Source organism: Paramormyrops kingsleyae, chromosome 23 (genome assembly GCF_048594095.1).
Source record: "Paramormyrops kingsleyae isolate MSU_618 chromosome 23, PKINGS_0.4, whole genome shotgun sequence".
Lineage (NCBI taxonomy): Eukaryota > Metazoa > Chordata > Actinopteri > Osteoglossiformes > Mormyridae > Paramormyrops > Paramormyrops kingsleyae.
In genome coordinates, this window is record NC_132819.1 from 12871957 (window position 1) to 12886195 (window position 14239).

Consider the following 14239-nt stretch of genomic DNA (forward strand, 5'->3'; position numbering starts at 1 on the left):
AACAATTTTGTGCCATACCGACTTTTCGGAGTTTTTACGTCGTGAGTGGTGAAAGAGGCGGCTTCGCTCCCCATCTAATTCACTGACCACATAAATATACATGTAATGTTCCTCCCTTACAGCAGGTCAAGGAAGTTAATGCATCAAAATGCAGGTATATAGTATTCTACAAAAGGTGGCACAGTAGTATTTAAAAAGAGGTTTGTACCCCCCCATAAAATATGTTTTTATTACCGACCATGCAGGTAACTAGAAATAAAATACTCAGATTAGACCCTCCTTGAAAATTTGTTCAGCAAAATCTACTGAGGTGGATGACTCCTCCTTGTTGGCTAAATTTATAGAGAGGTGCCTATCGGTTGGGTTGCTGAACCCCCCAAATTTATTTCTGGTTATGAACCTGATGGTGTGTTTGTGTGTGTGGAGTCAGCATGTCGTCTTTGTATCGCATGTGTTTTCTCCTGAGGCCCACAGACAGACAGTAGCTCTGAATGGTCCATAGTGTACATACCCCTTCCGTCTGCCCTCTGCATTATACCTCTATACAAATGAATGATGGGAACAGGAATCAAAATCATCAAGCTATGTGGGGTCGGGTTTCCCTGAGCAATACCTCATCATATCAGCATCTGCCCCTGCAGAGAATCCCTCTTGCTGGCAGCCTGCTCCTGTTCCTTTAACACAATACATCTGACTGTCCAATGAAAAAGTTCCTTCTCCAAAAGATGCCTCATAAACCACCTATCATAGATGCATCAGCTGTTATGAGTTAGTGGCCATTTTACATATTTGTGTATTTTACAGTCCATCCACCATGGCTAGGAAGTCGTCCTCTTTGCTGGGAGGTCCTTCAGACGGCTCTCCTTCTGCAAACTGCCCCATGATCAGAGCTAACTCCGTCTTGGCCTGGAAACTACCCAATAAGTTTTTGTAGTGTGGAACATTAATTTGCACATTCTCCTTTTAGAACTCGACCATCTTACATCTGCTTGAAGTTGGTTTGGCCTCAGAATTGTCAGGCACCTCTACTGCCATGTGTAATAATAACAGATGACATATTAAAACTAGTGAAATTAATAACCATACCTCATATAGCACAGTAACACAAATACACCACAGTATATATTCTGAAGGTACTGAGCTAAGCTCATACAGCAGCTCACAGCACTGGACTGTTTTACGTTCAGTCTTGTACTTGTATAATCAAATTCCATGATTTGCTCCAGTTAAAGCATTAAACCATACTGTGATTGCCAGGATATAAATGAAATGTATATAAATATAAATGAAAGCACCGCAGAGTGTGACAACACAGCATCTCTGTGGAGACATATGACCCCCGAATGTGCCGTATTGTTATGTCTGGTTTTATTCCCCATAGCGGGAATTTTATTTTTTTGCACATTAGATCAGATGTTGCTTCCGTGATTGAAACATTAACAGCAAAGTGTATTTAAGCAGAAGTGAACGTTTTGCTAAATTATTATGTTAAGTTATGGATTACCTTTCTCGGCTCTTTCTATTGGGACATCCTGAGCTCGCAGATACTGATCCAAGACGTACATTTCGCCGCCGAGACTGATAAACATCAAAGGAAACGTTCTCAGCGACATTGTAACGAAAATATCATGTCAAGATAATAGACGGCGGATTGTAGTTCACAGATGGGTTTATTGCGGTTTCAATAATTAGCTGTTTCTGCAAGAGAAGATATTTTAACTTCCAGGTTAATTGAGATGCACTTCAGGATAAACGTGTACGTAGGGGATTCATGAGATATACATAAGAACCAATCAGAAGGCGGCTTAGTGAAGGCCACCTGAAGGACACTGCCACCCTAGGAAGGTCCCATTAGCTGGAACAGGTTAGGTTATCAGATAACGTTTTTAAAACAGACCAAAGCAAATAAAAGAACGTGCTTTATGAATGTGACCGAGGGATAAGTCATCCAGCTGAATTTACAGTGTAGGTCTATTTTTAGCTATAAATATATTTAACCAAGCTTTGCCTGCATTGTCTGGATCTATGGTATCCACTTCAACAGTATATGAAAGGATTGAGGAAAATTGATTTTTATTTTTTTTTTTTAAGAAAAAAAAATCCTGAAAGAGGCAATTATCTGTTTTTCCATGTGTTTTTTGTTGTTAAATCTCTGCAATACAGCGATTTAACAAATTGTTTTATTTTTAAATTCCAGGTTGACCACGACCCTATACTTAACAACCAGTTACGCAAAATGGATAGATATGAATTACCAAGCTCTAATCATTTAATGTAAATGCATGGCACCATGTTACCTAGAGGCTTGTGAAAACGTACTATTGAGAAAAATTTAATTTCAAGATAGATCGACCTTTTCTTGTATTCAATCTTGTCTGTAGGTGTGAACGTGTGTGAAACGACGGTGAACCCCATGATGGTACCCCGTCTGGGCTTATTTCTTGCCTTGTGCGCATAGCTGGTGGCCCCCAATCCCCGCAGACCCTGAATAGGACAAGCGAGCAAATCTCACGCCTGTTTTGCAACATGTCTGCCTTGTCCGCTCCATCGGCGTCGAACAAGCATACAACAGAAACAGAGACGTATTGGTGAATCGAACTCGTTTTATCTTGTTTATTACTTTACAGGTCAGTACTGAACCAGTTTAACAATATGAAAGCCCCCAATAAGTTCAAATAAAACCAGCATGTGATATGCCAGGGGGAGGTGCCCTCATATCACTTGGAGATGTTACGCATTGACATCGCTGTGGTTTGAGGGGTATTCTACAAGGAAAGCCTATCAAATAACTTTCGCTTATTGGGATTACACAAGGACTGCCTGCCACATACCTGTACAGCACAGCAAAGCTATTTGGGACAAAATACACACGAGAGCGCTACTGGATAAAGAGGTTCTTCTGAGTTACTTAGTATATAATGGTCCATTAATACAATTAAAATAAACAATAAAATGCTAAATATCATAAACGAAAACAATTACATTTAATGAACACACAAATACCGAAGATTACTTCAGGAATTCAGTGATTTATTGAAAGAAAATCAACTATTAATGTTGACAAAAAAAATGAACAGAAGACTTCCAATCATTCAAAGGGCAATGTGAACATAAAATATGAGCTGCATTAAAGTAATGTCTAAACGAACTATATTCAGCTGAACACAGAGCATTAGATATGAGAATAACCATGAAGATTTCACACCTGTCAAGTGATTAGACGTCAAAGTGGAACGTACCAATAAAAGGTTTAAGGAGGGAAAGATGTTTGAACAGGGAACAAAACTGAGTTGAAAGGAGCTGGATGGAGCCCTTAGATTACAGTCCTCTGCCAGATGATGTGTCACAAACATTACAGGATACAGCACAAAGAAGCAACAGGGGAGAAACAAAATTAAAAAATCAACAAAACTTATGAACTTCAAATAAAGAAATAAAGCAAAAGCAAGAATTTTCTGGTCTGCCTCCCATCCCTAGAATTTGTTCAAACAAACAAACCTAATGTAAAACCCAAAAAGACAATCTGGCACTTTTTACTGAAGCAAACTTGCATGCAAGGTAATATAGAAAACGCAGCCGCATTTGAGACTCAGGATTGGGCCCGATGGCCCATTTATATCTTTATTGACAATGAATAAATTGCTGCTTCAATTTAAATTGAATTACCCTGTTATGACCCATGGACATGTATAGGTAAGACTGCTTGTTTTTGGTTAAACACTGATTAAATACAAGCCAATATGCACTCATTTACGTTCAATGAGCAACAGTCATTCATCAATCCTCAAGTGTCAAACCAAGATAAACCAAGAAACCTTTTGCCGCATGCATGTATAACTAGGTCATTTGGCAGCATCCTATTACCAGAATCATTCTTATAAAATACAGGTTCTTTAGTACATCAATTATCCAAAATGTTTTTTTGTTTGTTGTTTTGTGCCATCTTAAAATCAATTACATGTTAAAGAACGGTCTTGCCTTGCTCCTTTTCTGTTCACATTCACCGGAGAAAGAACTGTCATTGGCTAACATTTGTGTGGGGAAGCATGGGGGGGGGGTAAGCTTGTGATTGGACAGGCCAGGCCTTGGACCCAAGCCCTGTCCCATAATGCCTGTATAGCCTAGTAACAGAAATGACCACTACTGATCTTACACTGGGTGTTAAAGGTCTAGCTAGGACAGGTGGTTCTCCCGCCCCCAGTGCATGTCACCTACAAAGTGTCCTATCTGCAGTCAATCACGTCACATCAAAAGCATAAAAATAAAAATGCTTTTTGTAACACTGTCATTTTTGCCCTCAAATCATTTTTCAGCATTTAAGGAATCATCGTTTGGTTACTAGTTCTCATTGTTACTGTGTGAGCAGGATAATGGACAGAGTAACATAATCTGGTCACGTACGGTCCTGCCCTTTAAATCACTTGTTTGTTTGCATCTTGCCGTCACACTCAGCCTCCACCGCACTGCAACCTAAATAGAACTGCCTACATTTTCTTTTATTTAACAGCTGACTGGGGGATAGTAACCATGAGAACTTGGAGCCGCATGGACACCAGCCCTGATCTTTTTAGAACCAGTAAGGTGCAGGGGTGCAATACTTTGAAATGAGTACAAATGGCCAGTTAATTAATGAGGATCTCCAGGCTGCAGACAGGCCAGGACTAGGTTCTGAGTGATCCTAAGCTATTCTGGTCCACACACAAAACGGACAACTTTGCCAAGACTGACAGTTAATAGGAAAGTAACAGCTAAGATAAGCAGCTACGGGAGGATGTGAGCCCGTGGATAACAGCAGCCTCCACTGGAGAAGCGGGAGGCAAGAGAGCGAGCTTCCTCATTCAGGGAAGAAAGGAAAAGGTCACTGCAGAGAGTACTGAGCAGCTTCAACTGTAAAACTAACCTTGCACTAAATATTTCCAATGCTTGAAGAAGAAGCAAAATCTGATCATCTGCAGGGGGCAGCAACTCTGTGCTATGACTGGATTCTCTCGAGCTGCGTTAGCATCACAGGTGCCCAGGCCCCTATCACAACATAGCTGCTTATTTTCAGTGCTGCATCCACATCTCCACAGCTGATTCTTACTAGATGAACATGAATAAATATTAAAATGAAAGCAATGCCTTTGTTTATAGACCGTCTTATAATTACAGTGGTGAAGAGCAGTTTTTGTCATTTTATATAAGACATAGGAGTAACAGCAGTTGTCCTCTGGATGAGTTTAGAAGGTCACACCCTCCCACAGATCAGTGTTAGACACTGGAAGCTAAAGACAATCAAAAGCTTACAAATCACCATACAGCACACAGTAGGGTGTACTGAACACTATAAAAACTTCCATGTGAATGAAAAGTGCCACAATGGCTTCATTTTAACAAAATGGAAGGTAAACTGAGTAGCATATTCTCCACACTGGAACAAACAGAAGTCACCATGAATCATTACAAAATAAAACTATCCATTTATTTCTGAGGGGAAACTCATAACGCAGTAGAGCCCACAATGTTACTTCCAGTACATCTTTGTATTTTCACTGCTATATTCCACATGTATTTATGCCCTCTGGTATTCCATAGTGTCACTGTGACACTAGAGCACATACTGCTTCTCTTTGACATTGTAAAATGTGTCATGACTGTGCATTACTGACTGCAAACAGGCTACCTGCCACACTGGGGACAAGGGAGTCCTGGACGCTGGATATGGTGGGGCAGTCCAGCAGTGAGTGATTTTTCTCTTTCGTTAAAATGTGCTGCACCTACCCTGCCCCTCGTGCCGAGGCTGGGCTGCTCAGGCAGTGTGCAGCTACATCTTGGCTGCCATGCCTACCACCTCCGGCGGGCCCAGCTCCCCGTCCTCCTCCCGCAGCTCCCCCTCTTCTTCACCGCTCTGAAATTTGTCGTGGGTCCACTTGGGGCTGCCTTTTGGGTACAGGAATCCCCCGCGTGCTCCTGGGTACTGCCCCCTTGGGTGAGGGAAGGATCCGCGGCCATGAGCCCCCGGGTTCAGCCACTTCCTGTCCCCACCCCGGTCATCATGCTAAAAAGCATTTTCAAACATCAAAGTAAATAAATCTATGACTTCCATCCATCTCCCATAATTACTTTGCCAGCAAGGGTTGCAGTATTAATCACTTTAGAGAATGTTTTTATTTATACAGAATATATAAATCTATTCCCTTATTAGACAAGCATGTCATCTTCTTACCTAGTGGAATAGTATCATTTCCATTCCATTTACTACTTACTTTCATTACTGCACATGAAGTAAGGTCTGTTCTGGATCACCAGCAGGGAGCTCGAGAACAGGTACTGACATCGTGTTCCTAACCGACCGGAAAGCACTCACCAGGTAGTACCTCCTGCTCTTCGGAGTGTACTCTGGGTCCCACTCCTCCTCAGGGGGGTGCACTTCCGTGTTCGGGGGGTTCCCATTCCTCGAGTAATTCCCCCTGTTCCACCCGCGGCCTCTGATTCTGAAGTGCTAAAAAAATGCAGCCAGAGAAAGGTCATCATATGGGTGAGGAAGATAGCAAGTTACATCCAAATAGCAATGATATGATGATATAACCCCTGAAGAGGAAGACAACACAAAGTGCATAACCAAGGGGTCAGGGAAGCCAAAACAGGAACCAGACCAATTGAGGATCCTAGATTTTCGGTATATGCAGACCGATTTAAAATTTAAAGCTTTGAGCAATATGTATTATGTAACTTCGAATATAACAAGTTAGTACTAGCAAAGCAACACAACCACTGCAGAGAAGCATGCATAATAAAGATACACTGCAAATACTGCAAATACTGCAAATACTGTTGACTGGCAGTAACATTTCAGGTTCTTCCTGAGGAAATTGGAGCAGTGGCCTAAAGGTTATGGAAGCGTGCTTGTGATTGACAGGTTACTGGTTCGAATCCCCGACCAACAAGGTACCCTGAGCAAGGTTCCACCCCCACGCACTGCTCCTCTGGCACTGAATTAGCTGCCCCCTGCTATGTCACATATGGGTTAAATGCGGAGGACAGATTTCGTTGTTGTGTACTGTGTGCTGCGGTGTGTCAACAAGGATAATCATATTCACTTCCTATCTCATTATTTCATATCTATTTGTTCTTTGAACTGTTTTTAAACTGGTGCCACGTCGTCTCATCTCTGTATACTGAAACGTATATAGCAGAGATGACAAAGTTTACTTCGACTTTGATTATAAGAACTGGTCAGTATATCAAAATCATTTAACACTGCAAGGAATCTTACATACAAGACTTAATCTTGGGTTTGATTAATTTCGGATTTACCAAAAACCAAAATTTTAACCAGAAATTACCCAGCTAAACATAAACCATGCAAAATGTAAAAGATAACACACTCATCCATTGTTATACGTTCATTATATTGAGAATACAGGAAATGTTTGCAGAGCATAACAAGCACTAGAAAAATAACCAATGCGTCAGGTTATGCTGCACAGTAACTGTCAGCGAGTGGGCTGTCTGCAGCAGAAATAGCAGGTCATGAGCAGAAGCGGCGCCCAGGGACACGGGGGGGGGGGGGGAGGCACACTTACAAAGACCCCAGGCTCGTGACCTTTCTCCTCAGAGGCGGCGGCCTGCTCCAGAGGTGGCGGAGGGCAGCTGCGGCTGAATCCCTCCTCCCCTGGGTGACTGTCCTGTGCACCCTTTTCAGGAGCACGATAGGAACGGGATGAAGAGGAGGATGAGGATGAGGAACGAGAGCGCTTCTTCTTGCTTTTCCTGTGGGAGAGGATGAATGAGGAAGGGCCTTCAGCACTCGGTAAGAAGCAGAGACTGGCTACCCGCACGTGGCTTGATGAAATTCGGCAAGCAGGACACACTTGGACTTCTTGCGATGCTTGGCGGGCTTCTCCGTGGAGCCCGGCGAGTCCGCGGGCTCCCTCCCGGCGGGCCGATGCTCCCGCTCTGGGTAGCTCACGTGCGGAGCCGCTTCCAGCCACGTGTTGGGCGCCTCGCTCCTCGCTTTCTTCCCCATATCCTAGAAAAGCACGGTCAGCTGCATTAGCGTCTGCTTGACTGCTCGTGCAAATGGGCACATGAGCATACAGAGTTAAAGTAAGATGTTGTATCTTTGAAGGCAAGGAAAAAAAATAAAAGGCTGAAAAGAAGAAATTCAGCAGTGACATAGAAATGAGGGGGAATGAAGACCCAGGGGAGCAGAGTGCAGGGACAGAAAGGAATGCAAGGCTGCTGCTGACTAAGGCTTCCGAATATGATTGACAAACATGAAACAGGCGCATCTGAAATGTGCTGTGAAAGTAAGGCAATTCAAATGACCTCTTATTGTCATAAGACAAGTGTCCCATGTGAAACAACGTCAGACAGAAAGCAGCGCAAAGGTGCGGGCAACTGCTGGAGGGTCATTCTGTAGAAAAATCATTTTAGATTCACAGTATTGTCACCTTGTAGCCGACTTCCTCATGTTTCACTTCCTCAAACTGGTGGGAGTACTTTTTAAATGCACTGGGGGAAATGTCAATCCTCCTGAGGAAAGAAATGAAAATCGCATGACCATCAATGCCTTGGTGTGAGGTCAGTGTGAGACCCGGTCAGCCTTTAATCTGTGCTACCTGTGGATTTCGGGACTTTTTCGGGACCTCATCTCCTTCTCAGCTGCTCTGCGCTGGTACATGGAAAAACGCTCATTCAGCGTCATCTCTGGAGAGGGGAAATGTTGCGCTGCGAACACACAAGTGTTGCATGTCAAGATCTAAATGACTGGCCAAAAAAATGCTGCAAAAAATGCTACGGTGCAGGTTCATCATTGCAGATACGACATGACTGACTTTAAAAATAAGGCTGGGGGGGAGGGGTGTCACCTTTGATGTGGTGCACAATGGTGACAATGTGCTGAGCAAACAGCTCGGAGGGGCTCCGTCGAAACTGGGCCGCCTGGATGTGATGGAAGATGGAGCGAAATTCTTGGTTGTCTTTGCCTGGGTGGACCAGATCCCGAGAGATGCGGCGCTCTTTAGCCAGAACGTCAGAGGAGCTGCATGCAAGGAGACATCGTGGTTTACCCCGAGTTACAAACAGGGAAGGTTATGAGAAATGCCCCCCATGAGGAGAGAGGCGTACCGCGACAGCACTTACGTGGGCTGCTCGTAATGAGTGGAGCTCAAACTGAAACTGAGGTCTTCCTCCCCCCATCTTGCACGAGGGGGACTGTCCCCAGGTCGCTCCTTTCTCCTGCCCTTTGGCGGCCTGTCTGGGGACGGCCCTTCCCGCTCCCTCCTGGCGGCGGCTGCCCGTTCCTGCTTACGACTCAAATACAGCTCTTCCTCCATGTCCTCCAGGTCATTGCACTCCTCCTCAGGCCGGGACACATCTTTGGCTGGGGGCAAGGGGGCCAGCTCTGCCCATTTGCCAATGGTGTCATCGAGTGACCCCCGACTTGGAAGGGCTGCTCTGCCCTTAGGCTTGGGCTCGTCTTCCGCTTCGCGCTCCTTCATCCGGGACCGGGACCGAGACTCCTCCTTCACCTCCTCAGCAGGATACGGGAAAACAGAGGACTTCTTGGTGCCTCCCTCAGCAGCACTGGGATCCCCCTCCCATTCCGACCCCTTTTTACTCTGGTGCTCTGCCAAGAACCTGGCCAATCAGAGAGAAGAGCAGCCTGAAGACATGTTCACATTGCACGCTTTGCTAGGTTTATGCTTTATGCAAAAGCATTCAAATAGAAGGCTTCAGGATCTGCCACATGAAGAACATGCAGCTAACGGCAGCCAAAGGACCTCTATCTCAGCACTTATCCAAGCATTACAGTCCAGGAATTACTACAACTCCCATGAAGCCGTTCTGCCCATATCACCGTGTGTCATCTGAGCAGCACACCAAACCTTGAAGTGCCACAGACAGCAAATTACAACCAAAGACAGTTATCCAGCAACTGAAAAGAACCAACCACAATCATATAAAATGGGAATACTTACTTCTATTTTTACCCAGACATCTCTTAAATATTTGGATTGTATACAACTTCCTTTTAATGCACAGCAGAAGACAGAAAAGCCACAACTTTGGTTAATTAACTTGGGAGGGCGGCAATGGCTCCCATTTTAAATATTCTTCCCAGGATCTTTGAAGCTGAGCACAGACTAAACAAATTGAAACACAAATAATTATAACCCAGCACTGAGCAAGCATCTTAAATAGGAAAAAGAGATCAGACAGAAAAAGAGGACATTTAAAGAGAGATGGAACATACTTCTTAAAGGCAGAGGAGATGGCAGTCTTTTCTCCTGCCTTCTGGTCCTCCTTTGAGAAGAACCCAAAACCAGACACGCCAGCCACAGGCCCTGGTGGGCTCTTGCTGGTGGGTGCAGGGCCGATGCTTTTCCAAGAGGGGGCGCTGATGCTAGAAGCCCCAGCCTGAGAGCCTGAAGGCAGTCCCTGGCTGACGACCACAGCGGAGCGCATCTGTGGACTGGCATAGTCTGATGCTGCAGGCCCCTTCTCCTCAGTGGCTCTCTCTTTCGTCTCCTTGGTGCTGCGCTTGGCCGGGGGAGAGGAGGAACGTGAAGAAGGGGAAGAGGAGGAGCGACGGGATCGGACCGATGAAGAGCGGTCAGAGTAGCGAGACCTGCTGCGCGAGCAAGGGCTCCCTGAACGCCTTCGGGGAGTGCGTGAACGAGAGCGGGAGCGCCCTCTCCTGGGGCTGTTCTGGTTCTGCTCGTGTGACTGTTGACCCCGTTGGTTCTGCCAGTTGTTGGATCGGTACCCATTGTAGCCATAGCCCCCACCTCTCTGGTAGCGGCCCCGTGGGAAAAAGCCACGTCCACGCGGACGGTAGTAATAGGGCCTGCGGTATCCACGGTTGTAACCACGGTTGTAACCACGGTTGTTTTGGTATTCCCTGGGATAGTTTCGGTCCCTTCCATGAGATGCCGACTGAGATCTGGAGCGAGATCGAGACCTAGAGCTTGAAATAAAATAATGCAAGAGATCACTGACTAGGAACCAAACTGCAAAAAAAGAAAAAAAGCAACAACAGATTGTACCAAGGGTACACAATGAGATTTATACCTGTATCGGTGTTTCCTGGACCGTGACCGGCTTCTGGAGCGGGAATTAGATAAAGATCGAGATCTGGACCTGGACCCAGACTTCGACTTAGATCGAGAAGGGGACTTCGGAGCCTTTTTTTCAGACATGTCTATAGTAGTCTCTTCAAATCTTTGGGAGAGCAAAGCAGTATTTCACAATCATTTGAAAAAGCAGACCTGGAAATATTTCTACTTGTGATAGGCCATGTAGCATTACTGCTACAGTTAACAAGCCACACAGCTACAGCCAGGATTACCTTCTGAAGTGTTGGAAAAACAAGACAGAACAGAACAGGTGTTTCTATTACACTAGTAATATCATGCTAGTAGGCTGTATGTCAATGCCAGAGAAGAGTGCAACACAAACAAGGTAAATGCAGCCCCAAAATGCACACATAAAATTATGCAAAAAAATGTGGAAAATGGTGAACACTGAGCACTACCCAAGACTCCCTAAGAATATGAACAAAAACTAACTTTTACATTTGCATAACAAATTGGTGCAAACAGCAATAAGTGATGTATCATCAATTTAAGACAGGCTTTCATACACATTCGGCAGGTCACACTGCATGTTTGCCTTGGTTAGGGGTACCGAACCCCCAGTTTGCAGACCGGTAGTAGTCCCTGGCAGTATTCCACCAGGCTACAGGATGCTGGGTGTTTTGTGGAGGGTTGGTTAATATCCAGAACTAGGCTGTATTTACAATTTTTTTTTTTTTACAACCAGTCATGTATGCACATTCTGTTAAAACGTAAATGATTAAAATTTGCAAATTGCCGACTGATTCATTAACTCTCACAAACTAAGGCGGCCGAAATGCCGAATAGGAAATAGGCTTAAACAGCACATGACCAAAGGAAAAAAGGATAGGATGCTTTTATTTCTATCATCTTAACTATTTCTGAAGCAACAAACATTGCTATTTTATTTCTTTGCAAAGCCGTTAGTGAGTTCCATTTTGAAATGGGTTAGGTGTTCTTCTGAACGACTTCACAAATCATCCGAAAAGCTTGTGTCCTGCTCTTATTTAATTCAATGACAGGATTCCATTTTACACCTGCCAACAGTTTTACAGAAAATGACACAAAGTCACATGTGCTGAAGGACACAGAAAGTCGGACGTGTGATGCAGAAAAAAAAAGTTTGATGAAAACTAGCACAACTTAGAAAAGATGTACTAGAGTCTGACCACTTTCAGTCAAGTAGTCCCAGTAGAATGGGAAGGAAAAAAAATCAATGTCTAGCAAGGAAATGTACTCCCACTAACAGGAGGTCCATTTATGACATGGCAATGAAACACAAAGAACTAAAAGGGCCATAGAAAGGGGACATTAGAAGCCATCTGCAAGTGACTAACTCTCCTACTACTACCCCAAACTGGAAATCCCCCTTGAAAACTCATAATATAGAAACGGAAGTCAGCTTATTGTCTCAGAATCAGCACTGAAACTGCAAACCTGCAAGGTGCCAAAAGCCCCTCTCTCCCCTACAAAGCAGCACCAGATCTACGCTGCCCACAAATGCAGACCACAAACGAAGGCATCTTACTCCTGCATAAACAAACTTAATTTTATTCCCAAACATGCACATATACATATAACCTGGACACTCACTCTCTCTCATATCTACACACACAAACACACACACTCAGCTTCACGTGAACAGTTCCCTACTACAGGCATGCAGACATGCAGTCCGGCTTGCAAAGAAGGCTGAAAGAACATCAGGAGACATTACATGCACCTACTTGGATTTATGTTTCATGCCTTTGTTCTTTTATAACGGGTATTGCTTCAGGAAAGATGCCAAGTGTGAAATAAGCTCAATAATTACTGGGAGTGTCATATTACCAAAATTAACGTATACACGGCCCATGACATACCAAATGATTTCGTGGCATAACAGACCATAAAAACATGCATTTATACCAAAAGCAGTTTTACTGAAACGACGTTAAGTATAACATAATAAACATATTGCTACCGTTACAATTAACGTTTATCGAAAAGAAAGGCTTACTACAAGCACTGCAGCTACTCGAATACAAATCAGCTCTTAATTCGCAGTTTTAAGAAACGGGGGCTGCGTGCCGGGCCTCTTCCTACAGGTTACCAAAACGCTCAGTTTTAAATAGCTAGAGGTTTTTTATACTGTACGACCGTCCCGACACATATTTCATTCAGTTGTAATACTAATGGAACGAGTTAACTTCATCTCTTGAAAGCAAAAGCGACGTACAGCTTAACCAGATAACCCTATGCACCATCACTGAAACTGCAGAGTAACGTCGGCTCTCTTAACTAGCAATGGAGTCAACAAAACCTAAGAATATTATTTGAGATTAAATAAATATATCCATTTAGCTACACGGCTGCGTAAAAATAAAACCGAACTCCGTTCTTTTCACTTAGCTAGCACGGGCTGCTAATTACGCAGCAAGGAAACATTGGATTGCTGACATGCTAACAAAGCTCGTCAAAACTTACGATAAAACACATTCCCTTACAAAAGTAACTCACCAGGTAGCTTTGTTAATCTATTTCATTCACTCACCACGTACAAAATATTTTCATAAATAAATACCTGGCTGCTTCTCTGGTTTTACTTCTGTGATCCTGTTCCGCGTAAAGAGTTAGCTGCAGTTGGGCGCTAGTGAAGCAGGGAGTCGCTTACAAACACAAGGTCGAAATCCTTTCCTTGTTTGCTGTCGGGATCTTTTTCAGCGAAAACATTTCTTCATATCTTGTTAAACATGCACTAACCAACATATACAACAACCGAATGAAGACGTTTAACGTCGAATTGACATTGGTAACGGAAAACGCAAATGTGGTCTAACGACTGCTTGTCACTTCCGTCCGGATATCGGGCGCACGCGCTGACTTTCTCGTGCTATGAACTCGCGCGACACTTACGTTCCGAAACGACGCAACGAAACGCTGTTAATATACAATTTAAAATACAGACCTAATATCTAGTTTTAATGCAAAAATTCTTGTCCAGTTAGGTACATAAAATGACTTTATAAATGTTAATGTATTGGTTTGGACGCGTATGTCATACTCCCAGGGCTACGAAGGACAGGGCTAATTAATAGATAAATAAGCAGACTGTATGAAGACACAAAATATTCCAGAAAACGAAGGACCGGTTCTTG

The 14239-nt window shown here is 43.8% G+C and overlaps 1 protein-coding gene across 2 annotated transcripts; it reads right to left on the reverse strand.

The window, feature by feature from the left end:
• Positions 1-3009: 3009 nt before the first annotated feature.
• On the reverse strand, positions 3010-13968 carry LOC111843944 (uncharacterized). 2 transcript variants are annotated; one of them, XM_023811953.2, is made up of 11 exons: positions 13666-13968; positions 11059-11208; positions 10241-10954; positions 9127-9624; positions 8853-9025; positions 8604-8712; positions 8436-8517; positions 7854-8011; positions 7566-7752; positions 6347-6481; positions 3010-5963 (listed from the first exon to the last, which is right to left on the reverse strand). In XM_023811953.2, the coding sequence occupies exons 2-11, from the start codon at positions 11184-11186 to the stop codon at positions 5880-5882; spliced, it is 2268 nt and encodes a 755-aa protein (XP_023667721.1). In that variant the 5' UTR covers positions 11187-11208; positions 13666-13968; the 3' UTR covers positions 3010-5879. The 2 variants fall into 2 exon arrangements, with proteins under 2 accessions (XP_023667721.1, XP_023667720.1); XM_023811952.2 differs by having other exon boundaries at positions 3010-6037.
• Positions 13969-14239: the final 271 nt, after the last annotated feature.

Bases quoted from the DNA above. Each gene is read 5' to 3' on its own strand.
- LOC111843944 (XM_023811952.2), bottom strand. From the start codon at position 11,186: ATGTCTGAAAAAAAGGCTCCGAAGTCCCCTTCTCGATCTAAGTCGAAG. The intron at 9,625-10,240 runs GTATGTTCCATC...CTGATTGGCCAG, and splicing joins ATCTCCTCTGCCTTTAAGAA to GTTCTTGGCAGAGCACCAGA. The intron at 6,038-6,346 runs GTGAGTGCTTTC...AATGCTTTTTAG, and splicing joins AGAGCAGGAGGTACTACCTG to CATGATGACCGGGGTGGGGA.